Raw genomic sequence first — 27,286 nt, 5'->3', positions numbered from 1 at the left:
AAGTTAAAAAGCGGCAGAGGCGAGTATTTCCAATGAAAAGTTTAACCGTCCTTCTGGAATGACAGAGCTTCAAACTTGATGTAGCAAGTAGCTATATAGCTACTCTATAATTTTGTTAGACGCTAAGTGGTTTTACATCGAAGACATCTCCCGCCAGCAATTATAATAATAGCAATAGGGGACAGGAATTAGTTCGCCATGAATGTACCCAATTAATTTGTTTGTTAAGAGTTTAGTCAGTATTATTTGAATTGTGGTCCTAATTTGTTTGTTGCGCTTTTTCTTTGTAAACAATCTCAGTGGCCAAAGCGTGTGCGTGGCGTTTTATTGGTCGATTTTTATTTAGTTGTCAATATTTTTTCGTTTTATTTGGATAAAATTTGCCTGGGTGAAGAGCTCCTCATTCTGGGCGGAACGAATACCAAATCCCAATTTGAGAGAAAAAAATAGTTTTCCGTTGATTAAAAAAAAGGCCAAAATTTTTCGTAACTCAGTGGAAGATTTTATTATAGTGTAGTAAATGAAGCAAGTTGTTGTATGGAGACCCATGCATTAATTTCTCAGTCGATGAAATTTAGCTTGGTTATTGTATAGTAAGCTTATGAGCCGAGACTAACATTATAAATATCCAAAAAAAAACACTCCTAAGTTAGGTAAAAACACAAATCTGATTATATATTGAACCGAGTAATTCCTCAGTCCAAAATTATTTTACAAAATAAGTTATTTGTATCAGTATGTGATACTAGAAAGAAATCTAAAAGTTTTGTGAAACATGGGAATATTTTTTTATGATACTTCCTTTTTTTGACGCTTATTTTCATCGGAAAATTGCTCTGTTTTTTTTTCTTCTTATATGATTTTAGAATATAATTTGGCGCAGTGGGTAAAAAGATCCAAAAAAAAATGCGTATCGAAATGTATGTATTATAGAACTATTCAAAACTGAGAGTGGAAAATTTTTAGATTTTCATTTTGTAGGTATAAAACGGCAATAAAATGGCATTCCAGTGAAAAAATTAGACTGAGCAATTTTCCGGTCCAAAACACGCCAAAAAATTTGATTTTATTAATACTGGTATTTTTGCTGGGATATTTTTTTGATATTTCATATATTGTTGCAATACGTTACATAAATATGTCTGGTGAAGAAAGTTTGAACGGAGCATTTTTCCGTAAAAAGATATTAACGATTTAAGACTTTAGGTATTTACTTTAATTATATTATTATTATTCTTTGGAAATTTATACAATACTTTTTATTTATTGATACTTTATCATACTGTAAAGTTTTTTCTGGCTGAGGAATTACTGCGGGGTCCACTACCTTTATTTACTACACTATTAGGACATACGGTGAAATTGCGCTTTTTTTCTATCTATCCACCAATTTTTTTCCAAATGTGACGAAAAAAAAAACGATAATAAAGTAAAAATCTGCTCATATCGATTTTAATATTAAATTTAATGTCGTGGGTTTGAGAAAGGGTGAAATAATACAAATAATGCGTTCAGTTTATCTATTTCGGTGTAACAAACGTTTTAATTAATAGGTACCACGGAATCGTCTAATAAGATTAGAGCTTCGTTAGTTATTATCCGAATTAACTATTTACATCTACTGGTCTAAATTAAACATATTTAATCGATAATTTGAGTCAGCCGCACATTTGCTATTATAAACAATGACTAAGAACACTGAACAACGCCGTAGTTTACATAAATATTACTAAGGGGTAGAGACAAGGCTCAATAGGGGATCGAACTGTTGTAAAGTTAATCTTGCTTGACTTGGCGGTGGCTTTGCCATGCCCCTAGATTATTGGCATTCAGATAAAAAAAATGATTTTACATAAATTTTAGTCCCATTCACTCACACTAACTGATCAAGTGATCAGGTGCGAAGGGGATGCATGGAACAATACCATAACTATATATTTTTTTATCTGAATACGTCGTCTGCTCTAGCCTAGTCAGTACAGTTCCTGAGCTGATCATCACACTTATAATTTCTAGGTTTCTATACGACTGAGATTTTGTATAAACGACTGTCAGTCTCGGTTACTTTTGTGTAGTATCTAATGACTTATGTCATATGTGTAATGATTGTAATGAACTATGAATGTTCATGCTTTAACAAGTTTTGGCTACGTATTTCATAAAATTCTGTGCATAATACAAAGGTAATTAGAATAATTGAGTTTTACTCTTCAATTAATAAAAACGTGCCGGTTTTTTTCAACCAAGTATATTTAACTATATTATATAAAGCCTTATAACATTTTAAAACAAGCTAAAACAGACCTATTTCAACTACGTTATGTTCCAGAAATGTTAGGTTTCCTCTTGATTTAATAGGTATAACCTACCTAGGTACATATTTTAATTCGTCGAATTTATGCAAGTCACAATAAAACTGAATAATTCTGCAGCGCCTAAGCTAACAAAGCCCGACACAAAACTTGCTAGCTGTTTGGTTTGACTAACATAATATCAACAAATATCATAATTGACATCGAGACGTACATACATATTTAATAGGTACATTAAAGACTAATATTTGAAACAAACAATTTAACGATTGAACATGTATTGTGTTGGACACTAAACATTCTAAAATTATAAATTCTTACCATCGTCTTACGTTTTATTAATGAACTTGATGTGATGTTTGTATTTACAATGACAAAATAAAAATATAGCGGTTATTTAAAATGTTCAGTGTCTTTCCCTAACTACTTTAATACATCGATTTGCAATGTGTTCTCCTAAACAAGTAATATTAACTTTGACCGTAAGTAAAGTTGATTAAAACAAGGGCAACTAGAAGTGCTGAAAAATAAAAAAAGCAAACAAAAACTATTCACTAACGTAACATGACATACGATCACCCTGTGTTTATGAACAGAAAAGCTTTTATTTCTCAAACATCTGTTATAGTACCTACAGCTCCAGATATTCATTCAATATCAAATCTACGAAACTGAAGACCATACGATACACCTAAGTAAAGAAACAGTCTTCTCACCGCACTCAATTCACATCGTTCGCACGGCTTCAAAAAATTTAAATTTCAATAAGTAAATATGCAAAACAGCCACCGAGATTCACTGAATAATTTAAATCACACAGTCACTGGGCGGAAAGTTTGAGCGTTGATGTAGAGGATCGCGTAGAGTAGAAGACGGTGTAAATGAGTGGTGATTTCACTGGCCGAAGCGGCCAACGCGGGCGTAGGCGCGCCCAGGCGCGTGTTGGCGCGTACCACTTGCGACCGCCACCGGATCGTGTACAGCGGCTGCTGCCGTGACAACGCCACGAGTCTGGGGACAAAATTATTGCTTACATTTTACTGACACTGCGTCCTTGTGGCATTGTGGTATATTCGTCACACGTACGCTTTAACCAGGTATGCCACGGATCTTGTTAACTCAAGTGACTAATGAGTAATGGTTGTACGTTAAATATGGGTATTTATTAGGTACGCTCCTTTTATTTTTGCTGAAGCTAATTTTCTAACTTTTTGTTCTGTTGAGTCTTAAATAAATCGTTATGTAAACGATTGATTATAATTATATATTATTATCTTATCTGTTAGTACAAGTACCTAAGGAATTAATTTAATTATTTGAAAACAAAATTAATGTTTTAGGGATAAAGTATGTACTTATCTAGGTAAGAATAACTCTATAAACTTGACTTGTAAAAAATATCTGACTTCCATTAATCTTTTTCATGAAACGATGAACATAGTTATTCATCAAACACTCGAAGCAAAAGTAATCACAGTAAGAGCGAACTACATTTATTGCTTTACACCTTTGAAAGGCTATACAATATTTTTGACACGAATAGGCTCATCGAACGGGCTTGTTTTTACACATCGTTATTTGGGATTTACGAGTGGGAACGACATTTGGGAAGCTCGCCACGTCTCCGCTTACGGCTACTATCAAATATGCACAAAGAGAAAACCTTTGTACCAAGAAAGTGTACAAAAGTACCTATGTGCTTTCACGAATTTGGCACGTCTGCCGTGTATTAAGGCCGAGGTCCGTTCCTAAATAACCTAGCAAATGGCCGACTTGAAAAGTGTTTCTCTATCTTTAGTAAATTGTTTACAACGTACCTACTAAAAGCCTCTTCCAAAGATTTCTTTTACTTCGGCAGTTTTTTTCTTTGGTCCCCCACTATCTACGTGCTCTAAATATTTGGACACTTGGACAGTAACTTGTGGTTAAGCTGGTTTATATTTTCTTAATGACGTTTTTTTAAGGATCCTGAAAAAATATTTAACACGGCTGTTTGATTATTTTATATCTAATGCATATAACAATTATAAATTCATAACGCGTCCAAGTTGAAAAAGTGTAAAAGAACATTAGGCAATATAATGGGTGGCTCAAAATTTAAAAATCAATGGCGTGCGCGAATTTAAACCAATTTTTAGTGGTCGTAAGTAAAACATGGCCAAATGCGGACTGCTCCGAAGCTCCTCGACTCAATGTAGGTATCTGCAACACAGCACCGCAAACCATGGCGCACCTACTGGCGTACCCCGCATGCCTAAATTACTGCTCGGAGCTGGATCTGAAGGACGCGACAGCTAGGGCTGTCAACACCGCTGCCTACTGGGCATCCACGAGATCTGGGCACTAGAACAAGTGGTCGTATGTGGAAGGTAATAAAATGATGTTACGTAAATAAGTTACCTTATGACTACAGTGTTCTGTTTGTAGGGCAGCGAATATGTGTGGTTCTTGTAGCGCGCGCAGAAGGTGAAGAGCCGGTCTCCGGCCGCCGCCGCCAGCCCCGCCTCACCAGCACCTGCGCCGGCCCACTCGTGCAGCGTGATGTTCCACGACCCACACGACTTGTCCTAAGGTACGCATATTGGCATTAATACAGTAGTTGCGTAAGTATTGCAATCAGTATGAATTTTATTAAATGCAAATAACGTCAAAATACCTATAATTATGCATTTAACAAAGTTAAACAAAATAGTTGAACTTTGAATTGATGGTTGATTTTTTTAAATTGCGTACTAAACAGCCAGCCTTATACGTTTGCTAATACAGGTACTCAGGTGTACTTCCCTTTGGGTCAAATACTTTTCGCCAAATTTCACTTCCCAAGAAGCTTTGATCATTAACTTTGTAACATGCAAATATGAACAATAATACCTAATAATTTCGACTTTTTTCTACATAGATATTCAACTGTTTATTCTCAAAGGAACGAGTCTTCCGCATCCTATCATATAAAATCTGTCGGAGAGGCTTATCTCAGCTTTGATTTTAATCTTGGGGCCTCAATGAATAGTAGGTACTTAGGTAGGTATCTGAGACGAACTCATCAATGCAAATGTGTGATTATGTGAGGGCACAGTCTGTTTTTGCATATGCAGATCTTGGCTTAGACCCTAACGTACCGACTAAATACCAACTTACGTGAAGTTAAATTATGAGTAGGTATATTTTATATTGTATTTGTACATTTATTAATTACACAGGGTACACACCAAGAATATGTGAAAACAACGTACATAGGTATACATACCTGTTCTGAGGATATATCAATGTAGAGTTGTCTTTCAACATTTGAATCCAACACCCAAGTGCATTGTTGGTAAAAGAACTCGTTTAGGCTGCCCGTTACCGGCACATTTCGCGAAGATATTTCACCTATAGCAAGAAAAACAAAATAAGACAACGTTGTAAAGAAAACCGAGACCTTTTAACAGGCAGCAGTGTTTATGGGAAGAATAATCAAATGAAAGGGCAGACGCAATGAGTCGCCGCAATAGCTACGTCGTAATTGAAACTTTACGACCTTGTTCAAGGATTTTTTCGATTCAGTGGCACCCCAGGCGACGTGAATCTGGGTCGTGCCATGTAATTTTCTCGGACACGCCCCGCGCCGCCGAGAACAATATCCAACGCATTTTCCAAAACCCCGACGCGTGTCGAATGTCAAATTGAACTGTTTGTTTTTCGCTTTATCCGATTGGGGCGTCCGGAGTTCATTGGAGATAAATTGCAGATTATCTCCTACTTCCCACGACAATTTTTATCGAATTATCCGGTATTATGTTTTCATCAGCTATGCAGATTATTAAACGGACAATGAGATTGATATATGTGCCAAAATAATATCAATGCTTACCAGAATGCGTCGTGAAGGTGCGCTGTCCGCACATGGCGTCGTCGTTGAAGCTGTAGGCGGCAGCGTAGTCGAAGCCTCGGCTTGCAAACGTGTAATGTGCTACCGAGTACTCGAGACGCAGGCTCGTCCAGCTGCGCACGACCACCGGCAGCCACGCCGCCTGCCAACCACATCGTCGTGTAAACGATGATTCATTACACGTAATTATTCCACGTGCATTTAGGAAACGACGTGACTAATGACCTTAGGGAACGCTGACTGTGGTCACGGTGTAGGTGTGTAGTAAATACGTGCACGGAGTATTGACGAATTGTACTGCAACTGTCTACGCAATACGCATACGGACCATACGGCGTCGGGTGCTAAGTAATTGAATTTTCAGGAACGAGAATCCGGCTGGTCGCCCCGGGCGTCGCCCCGCCACTAATAACAAGGGCGGAAGGTTGACACGCCGCCAGTTGGGCCATGTTTTATGACCACCGGGACGAGGGCAGGCGTCAGCCCCTGATATTCTCGAAAATTTTGCAACAATGTGTCTTTGTGGCAATTTTGGGCCAAACGTCGCCAACGCGACGCTTGATAGGGGTAGAGCGCTGCGAATAATTAAATTACGTGTTCGCTGGACGGGCGGTAGTGCAGTGCATGCAAAAGTTTGAACCGCATAACTACTTCATGTATGTCTCCAATTAAGATACTGTCGCGGAAAAACTAAATTACGATGCGCTTGTTTTTCGTCCGAGACCTATGATTCCTTTCACTGAGCGGGAAAAAAATGAATGAATAAGTACCTATAAATTATCAGTCGGGACATCCAAACACCCATAAACAACAAAGAAAACTAAACAAAGGTCGAGTATTTAGTTGCGAGGCTTGAGTGGTAGGTAAAAGCACTTTGCAGACCCGTGTATCTTGTACAGTGTTATACACAATACTGAAAATACTTTTTTAATACAGTTGCTCAAAAAGTGCTACTTTACGTAGCTGTTTAGCGTGCGGAAAGTTGGTTATGTCGAACTAGTGCTTTTTACTTTTCCAATTTTTTTAAATTTATACTTGTTCCAATTCACGACTACTTATTGATGAGTGTTAATATTAGTTTCCTTTAAACGTCGTAATCAGCATAAAAACCTACTGTTAATGTAAGAATATGAAAAATATACATATTGCATATTTTAATACTTACCTCTTCATCATTATAACACGTTTATTTTTTAATATTGAATATTGAAAATTCCGTTCGTAATAAGGTGTCTGAATGGAACGGAATAGCTGCCAAACGCCCATAGATATAATATACTTAAAGACGACGTCTAAGCGAGCTGTCACTGTTACCACTTTTGTTTAGTGTACGATTAACAATGTTTTACTTATTTTTTCGCAACTGTATTAAAAAACGTCGTTCGATACACGTGCGGAAATGTCATTCTTCACTCGTCCCGAGTCTTCCCACTCGCCTGCGGCTCGTGGCAAGATATCTCGGAACTCGTGAAGTAATGACGTACCTTCCGCACTAGCATCGAAATGTACTATTACGTGCTTAGTTGCTCCCCTCTACTCGAGTAATTTATATTATTACGTTCGCTAAAGTTGAGAAATAAGACGAACGAAGATAGCAATCAGTTAATTGCTATTCGATTACAGACTGAAACTTCGGACCGAGGAAATTAGTAAAGTCAAAGGAATGTACACCGAATTTAACAAAAAAGGATCAGATAATAAACTGTACCAGAGGTATCGCGGCGGATAAACTTCTAGGTTCAAATGAACTATTTGGTATAAAATATTATAATATGTAGTTTATCTACAAGGGATTCTCTTTTGCGGACAATGCCCAACAATGTCTACGCGTTCATATATGTCGTTATTTATGTATCTCAACAAAAACATAAATGTAAAATGAGAGCCAAGTTCAATATTAAGAATATGTGTCGTTGTTGACTCGCTGACAAAAGAATTGAGATCTATATAGGTGCCAAGTTCTGTGTTGTGTAGAAAATCCTGAAATTATAAAGGATTTGACTTGGCTAGTTTTTACCAACAAACCAAATTTTAGAAAAGTAGCCTATACGTAAAAACTAGCCAAGACAAATCCTTTATAATTTCAGGATTTTCTACACAACACAGAACTTGGCACCTATATAGATCTCAATTCTTTTGTCAGCGATTCAACAACGACACATATTCTTAATATTGAACTTGGCTCTCATTTTACATTTATGTTTTTGTTGGGATATCATTACTTTTTGTACAGAAATTACTATAGTAGGTATTCATCATAAAAGCAGTTTGCCTAAGCTGAAAAGGAGACCCTCACTAACGCGCGGTCAATTGTTAAAAAGTTTCAGTTTTAGATTTTTTTCTTTTTTATACGCCTAATAGTCTACCTTCATGCCAAATATCAAGTTTCTAAGTGATTTAGAAGTGGGTTAGGTTTTTGGTCTATAAGTATTACCTAATTAATTTTTAATCTAAATATCAATAATTTCTTTTTTATACGCCTAATAGTCTACCTTCATGCCAAATATCAAGTTTCTAAGTGATCTAGAAGTGGGTTAGGTTTTTGGTCTATAAGTATTACCTAATTAATTTTTAATTTAAATATCAATAATTTCCCGTTTTCAGATTTTTCCCTCTATATAAACCTAATAGTCTACCTTGATGCCAAATATCAAGTTTCTAAGTCATCTAGAAGTGGGTTAGGTTTTTGGTCTATAAGTATTCATTATTTTTTTTCCATAGAAATATCAATAATTTCCAGTTTTCAGATTTTTCCCTCTATATACACCGAATAGTCTACTTTGATGCCAAATATCAAGTTTCTAAGTGATCTTGAAGAGGGGTTAGGTTTTTGGTCTATAAGTATTAATTATTATTTTTCCATCGATTTTATTTTATCAAAAAACACCAGATTACTGTGCAATAGTGTGGGCAGGCCCAGTACTGAACAAATAATAACATATCTTTTTGTTTCAGACGTTGCGGTCTTGCACGGCTACGTCGTGTCGCCCTGACGGCCGATGTCAACGTCTACAACGAACTATATATTGTATTTCTAGTGAATCTTGTTATTTTATCTTTAAGTTTTTTGTGCTTTAATTACTGCTGTGTAGTTCCGGTAAGTGGATGCATGCCGCAACTCAATCAGGCAATGGCACGCCATATCCAAATTTTAATTGTGTACAATGCGATAACTCTTTTAAAACGCAGAGAGGCCTCAATATTCATATTTCCAAAAAACACCGTCTTTGTATCAGCCAAAATGACGCCGGTCTAAATTTAGGCCCATCCCTTTTGACCACCCCCCTTTCTGACCATCCAAATTCTATCCCTTTCCATTTACACCTTAGCGAACTTAAAAATAATGTGCCCGTTATTAAAAGAGTTCCGCGCGGCGCCAGGATCACAGTCGCTAAACACCTTTCAGGCCTACTTACAAAATGTGTGGAAAATAATCAAATTGATGATTGGCATAATCTTTTCCTTTTCTCATTCAAAACCCTTCATGCCAAGAAGGATAAGACAATTTCTTTAACACAAAAAATCAAAAACAATTGCGTTTCGAATACAACTCCACACATTTCTCGACCTTCTGGATGTAGCTCATCCACTTTCAATAGAACTAAATTAATTGAAAGCAAAATTAGCGACGGCGATCTTAAAGGTGCCGCTCGTCTTCTTTTCACAAACGACGTGTTATCACCAGATACTCCCGATACCCTCTCGGCCTTACGATCTAAACATCCCCCGGCTCCTTCAGTACCACACTTGTTTGCCCCACCTACAGCTGACCAGGCCTGCCTCCAAATCGAAGGCAAAGACGTTATTGACGCCATATTTTCTTTCAAAACCGGTTCGGCGGCCGGCCTGGATGGGATCTCGCCCCAACATTTGAAAGATCTTATTTCTCATTCCGTGGGCGACGCAGGTGAGCAGCTTGTCTGTTCCCTTACTAAATTAATAAATTTTATGTTTTCAGGCAAAATTAACACTGATATCGTCCCGATTCTATACGGGGCAAACCTGATCCCCTAACCAAAAAGGACGGAGGGGTGAGACCCATTGCGGTGGGGTCTACTTTACGACGTCTGGCTTCAAAAATTGCGGTTAGACACATTAGATCAAAATTACAATCCCTTTTTGAACCAATACAGTTAGGTTTCGGCACGAAAGGTGGGTGCGAGGCAGCCGTCCATGCCCTAAGGACCTACCTTTCACTCGATGATTGCGAAATTGTTGTCAAAATTGACGTTAAAAATGCTTTTAATTCGGTTAGTAGAGACACCTTGCTGACAGAAGTTAAGGACAAAATTCCGGAACTATACAATTACCTTTTCTTTTGCTATTCAGACTCATCTAAATTAATATACAAGTCACATGAATTATCTTCTGAGGTTGGCTGTAAGCAGGGTGACCCTCTCGAGCCAGCAATTTTTAGTTTGGCTATAAATCCAATTATCAAAAATATAAAATCAAAATTCAATGTGTGGTACTTAGATGACGGAACCCTAGGAAGCGACGTGAATACTGTACTCTCTGATTTGTCTTTTATTAAGAGTAGTTTCGAAAATATTGGTTTAGAACTGAATTTCAGTAAATGCGAACTATTTATTCAAAAATCTTCTTGTACTTTGACCGACTTACAACCCAAATTTGACGATCTGACTCCCAATATCAAATCAGTAGACAAGTATTCTCTTTGCCTCCTGGGTTCTCCTATATTCGAAGAATCTTTTCCCGATTATATTTCTAATTCCATAACTAAATTCAAAAGTCACACGGATCGCTTACTCAAAATTAGCCCTCATTATGCTCTTGTGATTCTTAAATTCTGCCTTTTTGTCCCTAAATTTACGTATGTGCTCCGCTGTTGTCCTTTCTGGAAACATCAAAATTTATTGTCGCCCATAGATGATTTGATCAAAATTAGTTAAGAGACGATTCTACACATTCAGCTAAGTGAGCCTTCCTGGTCTCAAGCGTCCCTCCCTATTCGGTTTGGAGGTTTAGGAATTCGCAAAATTTCCAGTGTGGCTTCCCCAGCCTTTTTGGCGTCCACTCATAGCACGTCTGGTCTCATAGGAAATATCTTAAGGGCTTTGCCCACAAACTGTGAGATCGCGGACTTTGAGGACGCCAAAAATGCTTTTAAAATTGCTTGCCCAGGCAAACAATTTCCAGACAACCCAAATTCACAAAGGAGTTGGGATAATGTTTACTGTGATTTAAGTTACAATACTCTCCTAAACAACTGTACAGGTCCAGACCGCGCGAGGTTTTTGGCGGTCGGAGCCCGGGAAGCCGGTTACTGGCTACATGCCCATCCTTCGCCCAATACTGGTACTTTCTTGGATCCGGCCTCCCTTAGACTGGCAACTGGTTTGCGACTCGCGGTTTCGGTGTGTACGCCACACATATGCTCTTGTGGCACGGACGTGGACTGACTGGGACACCACGGATTATCTTGTCAAAAAAGTGCAGGCCGTTTTTCGAGACATGCGTCGCTTAATGACATAGTCCGTCGGTCTCTTGCCACCATCAATGTGCCTGCTCTTCTTGAGCCGACTGGCATTATCAGAGATGATGGCAAGAGGCCCGATGGAGTGTCCTTAGTTCCTTGGAGCTTGGGACGGATGTTGGTGTGGGATGCTACCTGCGTAGACACACTGGCACCGTCCCACCTCCAACGGACTACTGTAAAAGCGGGCGGAGCGGCGGAAAGCGCCGAAATTCTAAAACGTAACAAATATAAGAGCCTCGGTAGAGAGTACCATTTTGTACCATTTGGAGTTGAAACTCTAGGTCCATGGGGTCCCAGCGCGCATAAGTTGTTCGCAGAAATCGCGAAGCGTCTGGTTGACGTAACTGGTGACCGAAGAGCTGGCGGCTACCTCGCACAACGTATCAGCATTGCGATACAGCGAGGAAATGCCGCCAGCATCCTTGGTACAATGCCTCAAGGGCCTATTTTAGATTTAAGCTAGTTATTAATTTAGTTTAGTAGTACCACTGTATATATATTGTTTGATAGTCTATCTTGATGCCAAATATCAAGTTTCTAAGTCATCTAGAAGTGGGTTAGGTTTTTGGTCTATAAGTATTAATTATATTTTTTGTCATCGAAATATCAATAATTTTCAGTTTTCAGATTTTTCCCTCTATATACACCTAATAGTCTACCTTGATGCCAAATATCAAGTTTCCAAGTGATCTAGAAGTGGGTTAGATTTTTGGCCTATGAGTATTAATTATTATTGGCTACAAATATAATGACCACCAAAAAATACTTTGGTACCCTAAATAAAAAAATCATGCTTACCAAAAAATATTACTGAACACCAAAAAAATAAGGCCTAAAAATACAAAAGTACCACCATTTTAATTACGACTGCACTTCAAATTGTATTCAAATACCAAATATATTAAATGATCACCAAAAATCATTAATGATCACCAAATCTTGAAGACCAAATTAATGCGATATTTTCACCTAAATAAACCACTATGATTACCAAAAAATGTATACATATTACCAAATAAAGTAAACTGATGCCAAAATTACTAGCCCCTCCCGCTCAACCCCCCGTAGCCCGCACCGCATACCTACCTAACCTAATCTACTTTTCTAGTAGCATTTCGTTATGCTACTAGAAAAATAAGTAAAACTGCTATCACTTAAGTGGGTTAGGTTAGGTTAGCACTGCGACCCTTACAGAAACGGAATGGTACTAAAAAAGTAGGTTAGGTTAAGTTTCAACTGCTACCCATACAGATACGAAACGCTACTAGAGAAGTGGGTTGGGTTAGGTTTGAACTGCGACCCTTACAGAAAAGAAATGCTACTAGAAAAGTGGGTTAGGTCAGGTTTGAACTGCGACCCATACAGAAACGAAATGCTACTAGAAAAGTGGGTTAGGTTAGGTTAGAACTGCGACCCTTGCAGAAAAGAAATGCTACTAGAAAAGTGGGTTAGGTTAGGTTTCAACTGTGACCCTTACAGAAACAAAATGCTACTAGAAAAGTGGGTTAGGTTAGGTTAGAACTGCGACTGTTACAGAAATAAAATGCTACTAGAAAAAGGTGATGAAGTGGATTAATTAATTTAATAGGATAACGATATATTAAATATTTGCACATTTTAAATTAAAATGTGGTTACAATTTTTGTGATCATTTACTATTTTTGCGTTTACAATGATTATTTTGGAGTAATTTGCTTTAGTAGGATGGCAAGATTTAAAAATTTGGTTATCATTTTACATTAAAATGGAGTTCTAATTTTGGTGGTCATTTACTATTTTTGGGTTTACAATGATTATTTTGGTGTCAATTTCTTTAATAGGATAGCAAGATGTAAAAATTTGGTTATCATGTCACATTAAAATGGGGTTTGAAATTTGGTAATCATTGACTATTTTTGGGTTAATAATGATTAGTTTGGTGTCATTTCCGTTAAAAGGATAGTAAAATGTAATAAAATTGGTAATCATTTCACATTAAAATGGTGTTATAAATTTGGTGATCATTCATGATTTTAGGGTGGTAAAATAGATTTTTTTGGTATTAAATTTTACTAAATCTGGTGATCAGTTAAATAGCAGCCATTATTATTATTTCCATCGAAATCTCAATAATTTCCAGTTTTCAGATTTTTCCCTCTATATACACATAATAGTCTACCTTGATGCCAAATATCAAGTTTCTAAGTGATCTAGAAGTGGGTTAGGTTTTTGGTCTATAAGTATTAATTATTTTTTTTCCCTCCAAATATCAATAATTTCCAGTTTTCAGATTTTTTCTTCTATATACACCTAATAGTCTACCTTGGTGCCAAATATCAAGTTTCTAAGTGATCTAGAAGTGGGTTAGGTTTTTGGTCTATAAGTATTTTTTTTTTTCCATCGAAATATCAATAATTTCCACTTTTCAGATTTTTCTCTCTATATACACCTAATAGTCTACCCTGATGCCAAATTTCAAGTTTCTAGGTCATCTGGAAGTGGGTTAGGTTTATGATTTATATGTCAGTCAGTCACAAAAATGCCGGTTTTTAAACGTTAATTTATCAGTAACTGTTTGAGCTACGTTTATGAAATTTTGTATTTTGGACAAGCTAAGGGGCTTGAATATATGATCGCAGGCTTGAATATATGTGCCAAATTTCATTAGTGTAGGTTAAGTAGGTTTCAATAAGTTGTGAAGGGGTCAAAAGTAGCTCGAAATGGTTCGTGTAATATTACACACGGTTGCTGCGTCGCCAGTTCCGTTTTCTTTGAACTTGGCTGGACACGCTACCGCGTCACGCTACTGTGTCTAGATACTCGTACTGAATCGCACACGTTTTAATTAATTTTAAATAAGAATGCGCTCACATTTTGCCTCTCACTGTGCGTTATCAGTTAGTGTTACCTATTAGTAGCCGCTATTCAGAATGAGCTGACTGTGACCAAACATATTATATCATTCATTGCTATAGGTACAAAAAAGATTTACAGGCCAATTCGAACATACCTACACTGATGTCATTCAAATATCATGTCTTCAATTTAACTCGTACTTTTCCGTACATGTATTGGCGCGGACGCACGATAACTAAATATCATTGTACGTTCGAATTAGCCTGTTAGTCGTATATGAACGCTTGTAACTCCAGCAGGGTTACCTACTTATATATGGGGTTGCGGGATATAAGGATTAAATGTGTTGACAAGTATATTAAAGTATATAATTATAATTAAATACAGTACCTCGGTTTTTGGGCTAATTATTGAAGTTTGACTGCCCTACCTGAAAGTCACCACATAAACAGGACAGGTGCGTGCCATCGCCTGCCACGAGCGCGACGTGGTCATGGTAGTGTAGAGGGGTCGCAGCCCGGCACTCGCACCCGGCGTCGCCGCACGCCGTACGGCAGCCTGCCGCGCCCGACCCGGCTGGCTCGGCGCTCCACATGCGCTCCAACCGCTGAATCTGCACGGCAAATGAAAACAAATTAAATTACGCTGTGATCGACCTCGGGTCAACAGTGTGATACACCTACATTTTGTTTCGATATTGGGTCAAATAATATAGTAAAATATTATACCGCATAATATTTATTTTTCTTGTTTATCACCTTGTGTACCTCTACTGTATCACGTAAGCGTAACATTTACCAGTAATCGAAATCAAATCGACAAAAAACGATTTGTTCACCCTAAATACATCGGGTTATAAAATAAAATCTCCCGTTTCGTTGGAGTCAAAAACGCTGCAATTAACATGTTTTATAAAAGCAATAAAAAGATTAATCTCATACATATTAATGATATTATTCACACCACTCCTGACGTCTACTGGATCTATACTTTCGACAGGGTTTCTATAATATGTGTGCCTTCCGCGCACGTTGCATCCAGAACGCCGGGCACTTCGTTGTTTCATGCAGTCCACACAATGATACCACAGCTCACAGTTATAGTGATCTAACATTTCACAAGAAACAATTGACAAACACTTGTAATTTCTTGTTATGATACGGTTATGGATATGATCTATCAGCTGTGAACAGTGAAATTTCTTCAATGAGATAACAAAACTGATAATCGCTCCTGGTGTTGCAGGCCCGTAATTTAATTTTATGAGTTTACACTGCGTCCTTGTGTTCTTCTGTGTAAGTATAAATACTTGCCTCGATGGTGACGCTTTGGTTAGCCGCCGGTATGAACCGGTGCGTGCACACCAGCCGCTCCTCGAGGTTCCAGAACACGTGATGGTGTGTTGGTGCAGCTACGCCGCCGTGTGCTGGCGCCGCCAGCCCGTAATGCGTGGCCGTGCACGTGGCGTCCGGGGACGCAGTACCCTCGTGTTGCTCTGCAGAATAATAATACTTGTAAATATTGCTTTATTGTCTCGGTTAAAATCACTTAAACGAGAGATGGTAGGTTGTTATTTTGGTATTCGATACCAAAAATAATTATAATAAATTATTAAAGTAAGTACACAGATACTAGATGCTGCACTTAACGAAATACTAACCGTCATGAAACGCAAAAGCGCCATCAAGGAATTCTTCATCATCAGCGCTCTGCGAAGTCGCGCGTCGCACCAAAATGGTCAAGTTAGCACCCTTGGATATCACTGCCTGCCGCACCAGGAACCTCCCAGACGGGTCCCTCGCTTCTCTCACGGCCGGACCACACACTCTCAGCAGCGTCCGGTCCGCTCTGTCTGACCGCTCACCCCTCTCTCTCGAGGGAAACTCGTGAAGTCCTTCAAAGATCTCAATATGAGATCTACAACTTTGTAACCTGATTGCAAAAGAAAGTTACGTTTCTTGTAGTGAGAATAAGTCTTCAAGTTCTGTTTACGACCTTACTAAGCAGCTAACGAGATCACGTGAAGTCTTTGAAAGTTTAATCGATGTAATGAACCGTGAGTCTTACTTTCAACGTTGAGCAAATAGCTTATGTATATTAGAAGTCTTGCTAAATGCCCGGGGAAAGAACGTTTATGCGCTCATTTAATTTATTGTAGCACTTTTCTAATAACGTACAGATTATACAATATTTTTATTAAGTTGTATTTCTATAATTATGCAGGTACGTTTTCGGACTACGTTTATAAGCGGCGTTTGGCGGGGTCGCCAACTCGCCATTGAATACCCATTTATAATACCTGTTGGCTTGCATATTTTTGAACAATGGAGGGCCATATTCAATAAAAGTTAAAGAAAAAGTAATCTAAATTAGTTTCGGGTGGCCCAACGGCTACGTGTTACGTGCCGCCACTGTTAAAGACTTGACATATTGATTAAACATCTATTTATTGTTATAAAACACGAAAAATTTCCTTAAATGCTGATTTATAAATGTGAATATGATCCTGAGCCGCGAGTTTAAGTCTTGCCCGAGACAGAGAATTTTCCGACTTTTCATTTATTTCTAAGCTTTGTAGACGTTTATGCTTAATACAAAATTAATTCAATACAAACCTTAAATTATAATTAAACAATGTAACTTGCACGACGTCAGTCGGCGTGCCCAGCAGATGTATGGCGCACTGCGCGCGCCACGCGGACGCCCTCGTGTCGAAGTGTCCGGAGCGCGCGCCGCCGGGCCCGTAGCCGCGCACGCGCGCTCCGCACCCGACGCGCCCGCCGGCGCCCACGCCGCTCGAGATCTCGTTTGTCACGGAATTGCTGTCCAGATCTAACAATCTATCTTCTGTAACATAAACAAGAAACACGTACTATATAGAAATGATAATTACTTAATTGTGAAACAAATATTTCTATCCCTATGGCACTGTCAATCACGGGCTGTACATAAATAGGTTAACCTTTTGATGGCGTTACTGTGACGGTTCACGTCACAGTAACGCCATCAAAATATACCTAAAATTGTAGACATCATTTGGTCCTGCATCTTGTCAATCTATGTGAAAACTTATAACTTCATGTCCAGATGTCATGCAAAACGTTACTACGTATTTAACAAAATGTCATTCAAAAATAAAACTATACAGGGTGGAAAGGCACGACGATCCTTTCCGGAAATGGGAGATAGTTTAGCCTAAGCTCTATATTTTCTCCATAGAAACTATGTTAATATGGGCAACCGTTTCTAAATTATGACCTTTTAAACATCCACGCAAAAAACTACTTTGTTCTAACCCTAACAGGTGACAGGGTCAATGAACTTACTTGTAAACAATCAGTATTCGACAGGAAATTATGCTAATTTGTTGCCATCTAACCATTTTTAGGTCTGCTTACAGCACGGTAAGAATCATTGCAGGATTTTCGCTTTCTTAGTGGTTCCACTTGTTCAATACTTGAATGAAATAGTTATGTTATTCCTTAATATTAATAATACTAACCACAACATTGTTTACAACGACAGTTCAAATGGTGACATTGACAACCACTCAAAAGTACGCAATCGTCTTATAAATATCTCTGGTTTCCTTGACTGATAAAAAGGTTTTAGTTTCTTAACACGTTTCACAAAATTATTTTCGAATAATTGGAAACTATTTAAAATAATAAAAATTACATGTAGGTTGTGTTAGTTGCACCAAATGAACTTGCAAAAATGAAATACTAAGAATAAATCAAGAATAAATACTTCTTCAATACCAAACTAACAAACCTTCTTGCGTGGTAGGAAATAGACAAGACGTCTGATGTTTGAAATTAAATTTTCATTGAACTATACTTATTGAATGTCATATTCTTCAAATAAAAATGTTAGATGCTCGTGGCTATTTAAATTTGTGGGGCTGTGTAAAAGATATGGTGTACCAAACCAAACGGAATGTGAAACTGCGGACGAAATGAGACAAAGGCTAATTGGTGCTTTCTGCGGAGGATAAATGACGAAGAGCATACACTATATCGCATGTGCATCGACATACTCGGGTACGGGCTGCGGCGGCGTTGTAATACACGGAGGTACATTTGAACATCGTATGTGAAAAGAAGATAGTATTAAATATTGGAAAAAAGTAATTATCTAAGAAAGTAATAAAATTGTTTGTAATATTTTTGCATGCATTTGATTTATTTGACATTTATGCGTCATTCATACATCATTGCGATACTGTCAACGATCGGAAAAAAGTGTAAAGTCCCGAGCTTTCCCGACGGAGATCCTTAATCTAGCCGTCATGTGCACATGCTATAGGGTTATCACCACAGTTAAAAAGTAGTATTTTTGCAATTTTTATTTTTTACTCAATTAACGATTCTTACCATTACCAATAGTTTCTGTATCACTTAAACGACCTAATACTTCCGGGAAGGATCGTCGTGCCTTTCCACCCTGTATACTTACAGTCATTTAACTAAATCAAAATTTATTTTCTTCAAAATATATTTATTTATCTTAGATATACAAACGCAAACGTTTATTTTAATAATGTGAAATATGCAGCAATAAAAAAATGTCAACGTATTTTTAATATTTTTATGCCACCTTGATGTACCTTATGCCGCTAAAGCAAAGTGCAATTCCTTCAAGAGTAAGTACCTACCTACATAATTCAAATACATATGTGAGATAATGAGAGGTGAATTTATCTTATATGTACCTACTCCTATATTTATTGCCAAACCTGAAACACTGTAACTAACTTATCGTATTCTACTCACATGGGAATTGAATCCTGCCGATACTTTATTATTGCATTACGGGAATGTGTGAATGAGGAATAATTTTACATGGGAGATACAAGTTTAGGTACGATCACGTCTTTGAATGGCGTCAAATTTCCATGTTAACATGAATGAACCTTGAATAAAATGAAATAAGTTATATATTTGGCTTAACAGTTAAGATTGGTAGATGTTTTCCTTTACTTCTTGTTTGCTTTTCACTCGCGCGGGGTAAGCTGCTACTGTCTCAGTCACAGTAATAAAACCGGTGCGTTCGGCTCACGAATACTCTGAACAGTTAGTCATAATATATTTATCAAGAAAAAAAAACAAAATGTAAAATAAGCAATATAAAATAGGTTACTTAATCCTCGATAGCGGGTACTTTTATTATCATACGAAAGCTGAGTTTCTGTAAAGTATCAACCACGAAGTTATCGGAGATGATTTGGTGTACAAATAACTTAGATTGAGGTGATTAAGGTAACTTTTAATCAAGGCAAATGTGAGTAATAATGTAACGACAAAGCATTAAACGTATGCAAATGTATTTCACTCGAGAATTAAATATTATTTAACATTTTCAACAGAGCGTGCGTACTCGAATTTAATAACAGCCAAATCATCAATAAATGAATAAAACTGAAAAAAATAACTAGGTACCTAATGAAGTTTTCTTTCCTTTGACGTTTTTTAAACATACAATTCGTAATACATATTTATTAAAATGTACATGAAATGAAAAATATTATGCGATTTCTTTAATCCATGTTGACTCAACATTGTTGAGGTTAATAAATCCATTAAGTTTTATACAAATGTTGAATATTAAAATTATTACGAGAAATTGTTATACAAACCGTGCGACGTATGATGCGTGAGCGCAGCCAACGGCGGCGAGGCAACTACAGTGGGCGGCGGCGCGCTGCCGTCCACCCCCTCCGTGAACTCCACCCGAGCGATGAACCCGTTGTAGTCGTACGGTGGCACCAGCGGTCCTGAACTAAACGTCAGACATTAACGTATATATCTATGGACTGGCCTTACGGGCACTAAAAATGGTACTAGTTTAGCGGTGTGACTCACGAATTCCAGCCAATCGTGCAGTCTAACGCAACTAGTTGCGACCAATAGCGCCCGTGATGCGAACTCATCAACCAATCGCGCACGTGATGCGAACTCATCAACCAATCGCGTTGTACCGGTGTCACACCGCTGTATTGGCCCCTGTCATGCCTCATTATTATTGTCCGTAAAGCCAGTCCCTAGATATCTATGTCAATGACGTCAGACTCTTTTTTAACCACGGTCTTTCCGATGTCGCGTTCCCCTCTAATTAAATTAAAAGCAAGTCTACAATGAGGTTAGTGCAATTAATTTAAAAGCTGACGTCGGAAGTAGAATTATTTCAATCAGCTAGATTGCCAACGAGGACTTACTTGAATTGTAGTAATAGGTTTGGTCCGGGTTGCTCCAAAGTAGCGCTTCTCTCCGAGCAAAGCGTCGCCAGCAAAGGAGCGGAGGGCGAGTTGCCAGCTCGAAGCGTTAGGTAATCCGTGGCGCAGTGACTGCAAATAATTATAGCTGTGAAACATCCCCTACTTAAAATAAATTAAATTTAAAATATCACTATGTAATTGCGGACTACGCGATGCCTTTTAGAATTAAGTACGAGGCTTGACGCTGCAGTTTGCATGCTTTGGGATAATGCTTAGTGCAAAGTTGGCACTGTTAAAATTGCAGCTCTTATTTTAATCATTTAACACGTAGTTTATTTTGCTCATAATTCTGTTATCTTTAAAGCGGAAGCTGCGCACTGTCTCTAAAAGTGTTTTATGAGTAAATGCATTAGTTACCCTTTTGTACCTTTGACCAAGTAAAACGTTTTGAATAACTAGGTACTCATTTAAGTATAACATTATTTTACATATTGAAGTTTTCTTTAAATTTTGTAATTGTAATAAATATGAATTTAATTTGAATATTTTTGTATAAATTAATGCAAAGTACATATTATTATGTATATTCTAAAATTGCCAGGTTTGCGGGTGTTCACATCGAAAAACGCAGCGTCATCTAACTCCCAACGGTGGCGCTCGCTGCTACAGCAGTGCTTTTAGTCGCCGTAGCATTTATCTACAAGATAACAGAACACTGTTTTCTTTGGCGAGTTTAAAGGGTGTGTTTGCTATTAATCTAAGAGCAGAGAGCAGCTTCCGTGTGTATTAGTATGTGGGAAAACGTATTGCACCGAGATAGCGGTTTTATTTCTATCCTCTCTGCTTTCTTTTGAGCATTAACGTGTTGTAGGTGAGCGGTACTTTTTGCATGCTTAAAGGATTTATTGCTAGAAAAGACATTCAACTAGAAATTCAGCTTTATTATTTCTGGTATATTTTCGTTTCATTTCATGTAACATAGCCTCGTAGGTTATATGGCATTACGAGTAAAACGACCGGAACCTATACCTTATTATTTAGTTGATAATTTACCCATATATCAAGATCTGACGAACAACGTATTTACACAAACAGAGCTGCAGTCAGTCGAGTATCTGTTTAGCTTGCGCTAGCTGGCTGGAACGAAGTTTCATTCCCCTACAAGTTAGCATTTCCGATGAGACAACAGGGAACACATTAGTGTAAGCCGGAATATCGCAATCAAGTGTACGCTGAGCGTGGTACGCATGCTAATAATAGGAAAGTTTTCTACCTCCGGCTCTAATTTACCACAAATTTGCCTTGGGTAATAGGGTAAAGAGCAAAACAAGTGCGTAAAGTTAATTGAAGTGCCCTGTACTAAGGAGTACAGGGATACTCGATAAATACCATTGTTATTCATGAAATGTACTACCTAGTGGCAATATAAGTGAAGAGGTATCAGACAGACAGACAGACAGGGTTCTTTAGCATTTATTATATTAATTAGGGGTTTAAGCTAACTGTATCTGAAGTATATCGACCAAAGTTCATCAAACTTTGCAGCAAAGGTAGGCATTTCCGAATATTTTTTCTATGTAGTCTTATACTCTGTATCTTTAGGCATCTTTAGGTATTTAAATAAAAGTATACAAAATGTACCCTCAAATGGCTCCTTAAGCCAGTTGAGGGTAGTTGAAAACATTACATGATCAAATAATGTAGGTTAAAGTCAGGTCGTTCAGTGACGTATCCAGGCGGTTTTGTATTTGGTTGCATGGTATAATAATATACTCCGCCTGGTACTCCATTCCCGTCTTTTCTAGGTCACCTAACTGACACGGGCCTACGTCATCATGCGACAGCGCTATATGATAATATGCGATAGCGCTATATATAGCGGCCATGTTGTTGTGACGTAGCCCCGTGTCACTCTGGGAATGGAAGACCATGTTTTATTAGACTATGTTTGGTTGGTTAACCAATAAATGTTATACCTACCCGAAAATTTACAAATTGTTTAACACTGATTTAAACTTTCACGATTATTAAACATTATCAAACTACACAACGGGACTTAATCGCGTATTTAAGTTTTAAGATTTACCTCCGACGTTTCTAGGACGGCGTTGTCCCCGTGGTCTCGGAGAAGACACCACGCGATTAAGTCCCGTTGTGTAGTTTGATAATGTTACAAATTGTTTGTTAACATTTATTGAAATACGTAAAGATACAGACTATGGGAATTAAAAAAAAAACTACTCTGAAATATGAGTACCTATCCCTTAATACACGGTATTAATCATTAGATGTATGTTAGTAAGCTGCATCGAAAACGTAGTTTGTTTTAATCAATAAATATAATACGGCCCCGACACTATCATGAATCTGACATGACTTGTAATGAAACTCCAGCGTTTGGTCCAGTCCGGTCATGATAGTCTTAAATCTCCCCACACACTTATCAGTATTTTACATCATTACTTTTCACGGGGAGTTTTAAGTTATTATTATCCTAACCGTTTGGTTTAGTTTTGTTATAGAGTACGCTATGAAGAACACAAAAGACCTAAGTATTCAATCAACGGTTCCAATTCTTCTAACCTGTCGTAACCATACTATATTGTCGTACTCGTAACTCTATGCTTGATGAGACAGAAAAATGGAGAAACAGAGATAGGTAGTTAGAAAATGATTTAGGGTAGTGGCACAAAAGATAACCGACCCCCAGAAGATGAACGTTTGGCTTTAAAATCTAAATAATCAAATCGCATGATTTTACACAGAAAAGATTCTTGACTAATTCCTCTAACGTTTTTGTTGCTCAGAATTACATATCTTACCTTATTTCATTAAAATATTTGCAGTTTAAACATTAAAAAAAAAACATTTTGATTTATTTCATCTGCTTTTATATAATACCCCACACGTGTATGTGCAATGCATGGTTTGTGTATAATACTCAGTATTCTTGTCTTTGGATAAGTAGTTGAGATGCAATTAAAAGTTTAAAAGTATAATATTACGAAACCAAGTGGTTAGGATTTTGCTGACTCAAACAGCCCTGGGTTCATTTGTCTTTACGTATAAATGTGTGTATAATTTGTTGAGGGCAGTCATCAATCGCTGTGTGTTTGAAAATGTTTTGACGTAACCATGGCAACGAAGATAACAAACAATTAATGTCAGACAGAATGACAGACTGAAAAGATTTGCTTCACTCATTAGTGTAACTAATATAATATTATACATATATCTAGATCACGTCTCACATCTAAAAAAACATGCCGAAGAAGATAGACTCTGACCACGATAGTCGATAAGTTTGCTCAACCTGCGTAGTAAGAATGCATAAATATCTCAATAAGCTCCATACTTGACGTACAGAAAGAACTACTGCTCGGGTACTGAAGAGAGAACTGCTCCCAAAGAGAAGCTCCCTGGTGCCATTGTTGATGAGGAGGATTTAACACTGGTGTTAAGAAAGAAGAAGACGAGTACGGCGCCTCGTAAGACAGTGTGATAGCGCCGAGCCGCCTAATTCCGGCTTGCAGATTGCTACACCCAGTGTTGCACTGTATGTGTCGCGCCTGCATTACACCGCCACGGCTGCTAGAGAGGTGGAGTACATATCTACACCAGAAGACCGGTTACACGCTGAAGGTGTTCCAGTTTCGATCGCGCCACTACGTGCACTTCAACTCTTATGTGATGCGCGTGCAGCGACCCCTGCAGGGGACCATCGAGTGCGCAGACTTCTGGCCGAAGGGTGTAGTGTTTCGGAGGTTCCGCGAATCGGACACAAGAGTAGACGATTCAACGGAACCACGCCGCCGTTCTGTCGCCATAATACTGTTTAATTTTAAGTTAATGAAATTTATAATTATGTATGTTAGTCTGTGAAGTATGTATCTGTGTGCCTTTCTTGTCTAAAAATAAATGTTTTACCTATTTTATTTATTTTTTGTAGCTCTTATATATTATAGTGGTTAGACTCTAATCGGTCGTGGGAGAACTCCGTCTTTCTAGAGTCTGTTCGGAAAGAGAAGAGTCGTGAAATGTATTAGGCCCCATACATTCCACGACTCTTCTCTTTCCGCACAAACTATTTTAGGGTGACCATCATCGTCCTAGCACCGTCCCGGCATTTTGCTACGGCTCAAATTTCCATAGTAAAAAAATATTATTTAATTATTGTTAACAATTGAAAGTAAAAAATATTTTTTCCTGTATGGCAACTTTTAGAAAGGGACAGAGATTTTCTTTAGGCGTCGCATTCTGCATGTTTTTCTTTTTTCTTCAGAGTCAAGTGAAAATAAACTTTAGAGCAATGACAATAGAGTAGGTATACTTCACTTATTGACTTAAATGCCAGTAATAACTCATGTTAGTATAAAACCTTCTTGTTACGTACTTTAAAGGACGGAATGAGGGATTAGAATGATGCGCTCCACTCACTATCAGTATAATGTCATTATTTTGACATTACTTCAAAAATATTAAAAATGTTTAATAACTTCATTATCGTCCATCATTCTTTCTGTCATTTCTGATTCCATAATTCTAATCAATTCAATGTCAGTATTAATGTCATTTCTAGTATCATTACTTTGACATAACTCCAATACTGATGGAAATTATTAATTATTATTCATTCCTTCATTACAATCCCTACACTATCACTAAAAACGTCATTCCTTCAAAGTAATGTCAGTATTCATGATAGTGTCGGGGCCGTATAAAACTACAATACTAAAATCTAACCGTGGATTAAATAACAGGATCCGTTCTTTGCCTTCTATATTCCCTAGAAAACTTTTAGCGTCTATTTTGTTACTCGTGCCTCGAAAACGGAGTGCAGGATTAAATTATCCGAGTCTAAATTATCACATAGGGGTTCCGCTGTGAAAGAAATGGAGGTGAAAAATCTGCCAGTTAATTTCAGTCAGTGCTATGCCGTTTGTAGGGAATATTCCCCATGCGCACTTTGGATTACGTTAACGTAACAATCTTCAAGTTTTCCTTAAAAGCTGAAATAATTGCATTTTTATTGACTAATAAAACAATTTTAGTTGCAGGCAGCGTCCGCTTGGTGTACCCCTTACATTTAATCATATTAATATCAACTTTTACAAGCTAGTCACGGTTGAAAAAAAAAACAGAAGTACCTAGTTCCTACCTGGACGCGAATTTACAAAGCCTATACTGATAAGGTCCGGATGCGAACTGAACTGGATTAGCTTTTGTTTGGACAAAACTTGACCAAACCCTAATCCATTACAGTACAGAAATTTACTGAAATCGTATAGACTTTGTTGGCTAAATTAATATGGATATTGTTGCTACAAAAGCTAGCTTGTTGCGATCTAAAACTTGAATAATATTTTAGTAATGACTCCGATTGTATTGTATTAATTACTGTTCGTGCTAATTACTTAAAAATGCCTAATTTTTTTTTTCATTTAACAACTATATCAGTTGAGATTTCTTATTAGGACATGTTTAGTGTGAAATCATTATAAGTCGACTGTATTTTATAATACATTGGTACATAATGAAGTAGATGATTTATTTAAGGACCAAGATTTACTATGCTATTCTGCCTTTTCTCCGAAGTTTTAGTGTCCGAATTTCACTTGCCAGACAAGTTTTCGCAGATGATTTACTTTGGCAACCAACATTCGCCAAATTTTCATCATGACAATGTTTTACTTTATAGAATTATTGTTAAGTATATTATTATTATGTGCACAACGTTTGGAGTGTCATTTCTTTGGTCAAATCATTCCATTTGCTAGATAATTATTAATACGATATCGTCTAGTCATTTGACAGAGTTCACTGAGTCAAGATAGGTGCGACGACGAGCGAAGCGAGGAGGAGTGTGTTAGGTGAACTGCGACCAAACAGCGAACCGACTTTTCTTTACATAGAACGACTTTTCTGGCAACAGTTCATTTTCCTGGGTGTTGCAGTTCTAACCTAACCTAAGCCACTTTTCTGGCAACAGTTCATTTTCTTGAGGGTCGCAGTTCTAACTTAACCTAACCCAAATTTTTGGTAACAGTTCGTTTTCTGGGGGGGTCGCAGTTCTAACCTAACCCACTTTTCCAGCAACATTTCGTTTTCTTGGAGGTTGCAGATCAAACTAACCTAAACTACTTTTTTGACACGTGAATACTAGGTGAAAGGTAATTTAGTTAAAAAATAATTGTTGAAATCAATATTCAGTGAACTTTAGTGTCGTACAAATAATACTCGATGAATAATATTGAATAATGACGGCGAGACTCCGCTCGACTAGGTATTGTGAGAGCATTAATGTTTAAATATATCGCGACAAAATGTAAACCATTTGAGTAAATGAGTATTATTAAAATTTTGATATCGCATTCAAACGTGACTGAACTTACTAAACTTGACTAGGTTTTGGCGTAAATAATATTTGAAAATATGTATGCCAAAAGCTAATCCATTTCAGTGAGTACTTTTTACTGAAACGGTATAGATATTGTCAAGTAATATGCATAAACAAAAGCTCACCTATTAGAATCTGAGTCGTGACTGAAATA

The 27,286-nt window shown here is 37.5% G+C and overlaps 1 protein-coding gene across 2 annotated transcripts in view; it reads right to left on the bottom strand.

The window, feature by feature from the left end:
* Positions 1–1,506: 1,506 nt before the first annotated feature.
* The window catches only part of LOC134789815 (uncharacterized), a 51,376-nt gene continuing 25,596 nt past the window's right edge, over positions 1,507–27,286 (bottom strand). Inside the window, exons 7-17 of one of the 2 annotated variants that reach the window (XR_010144121.1) lie at positions 20,736–20,864; positions 20,157–20,299; positions 17,134–17,365; positions 16,179–16,450; positions 15,832–16,013; positions 14,949–15,131; positions 6,166–6,325; positions 5,560–5,684; positions 4,713–4,879; positions 4,130–4,280; positions 3,206–3,323 (exon numbers count right to left, since the gene is read on the bottom strand). Coding sequence is in view for 1 of the 2 variants with exons in the window: in XM_063760466.1 (XP_063616536.1) it covers positions 3,125–3,323; positions 4,713–4,879; positions 5,560–5,684; positions 6,166–6,325; positions 14,949–15,131; positions 15,832–16,013; positions 16,179–16,450; positions 17,134–17,365; positions 20,157–20,299; positions 20,736–20,864 (1,792 nt within the window). In the remaining variant the exon portion in view is untranslated. Of the gene's footprint in view, positions 3,324–4,129; positions 4,281–4,712; positions 4,880–5,559; positions 5,685–6,165; positions 6,326–14,948; positions 15,132–15,831; positions 16,014–16,178; positions 16,451–17,133; positions 17,366–20,156; positions 20,300–20,735; positions 20,865–27,286 lie in introns of both variants that reach the window. The other variant, XM_063760466.1, reaches the window with a different exon arrangement.

The sequence above is a fragment of the Cydia splendana genome, chromosome 4, assembly GCF_910591565.1.
Source record: "Cydia splendana chromosome 4, ilCydSple1.2, whole genome shotgun sequence".
Taxonomy (NCBI): domain Eukaryota; kingdom Metazoa; phylum Arthropoda; class Insecta; order Lepidoptera; family Tortricidae; genus Cydia; species Cydia splendana.
Note: the sequence above shows the minus strand (reverse complement) of the source record. Positions and strands in the feature narration are given on the sequence as shown.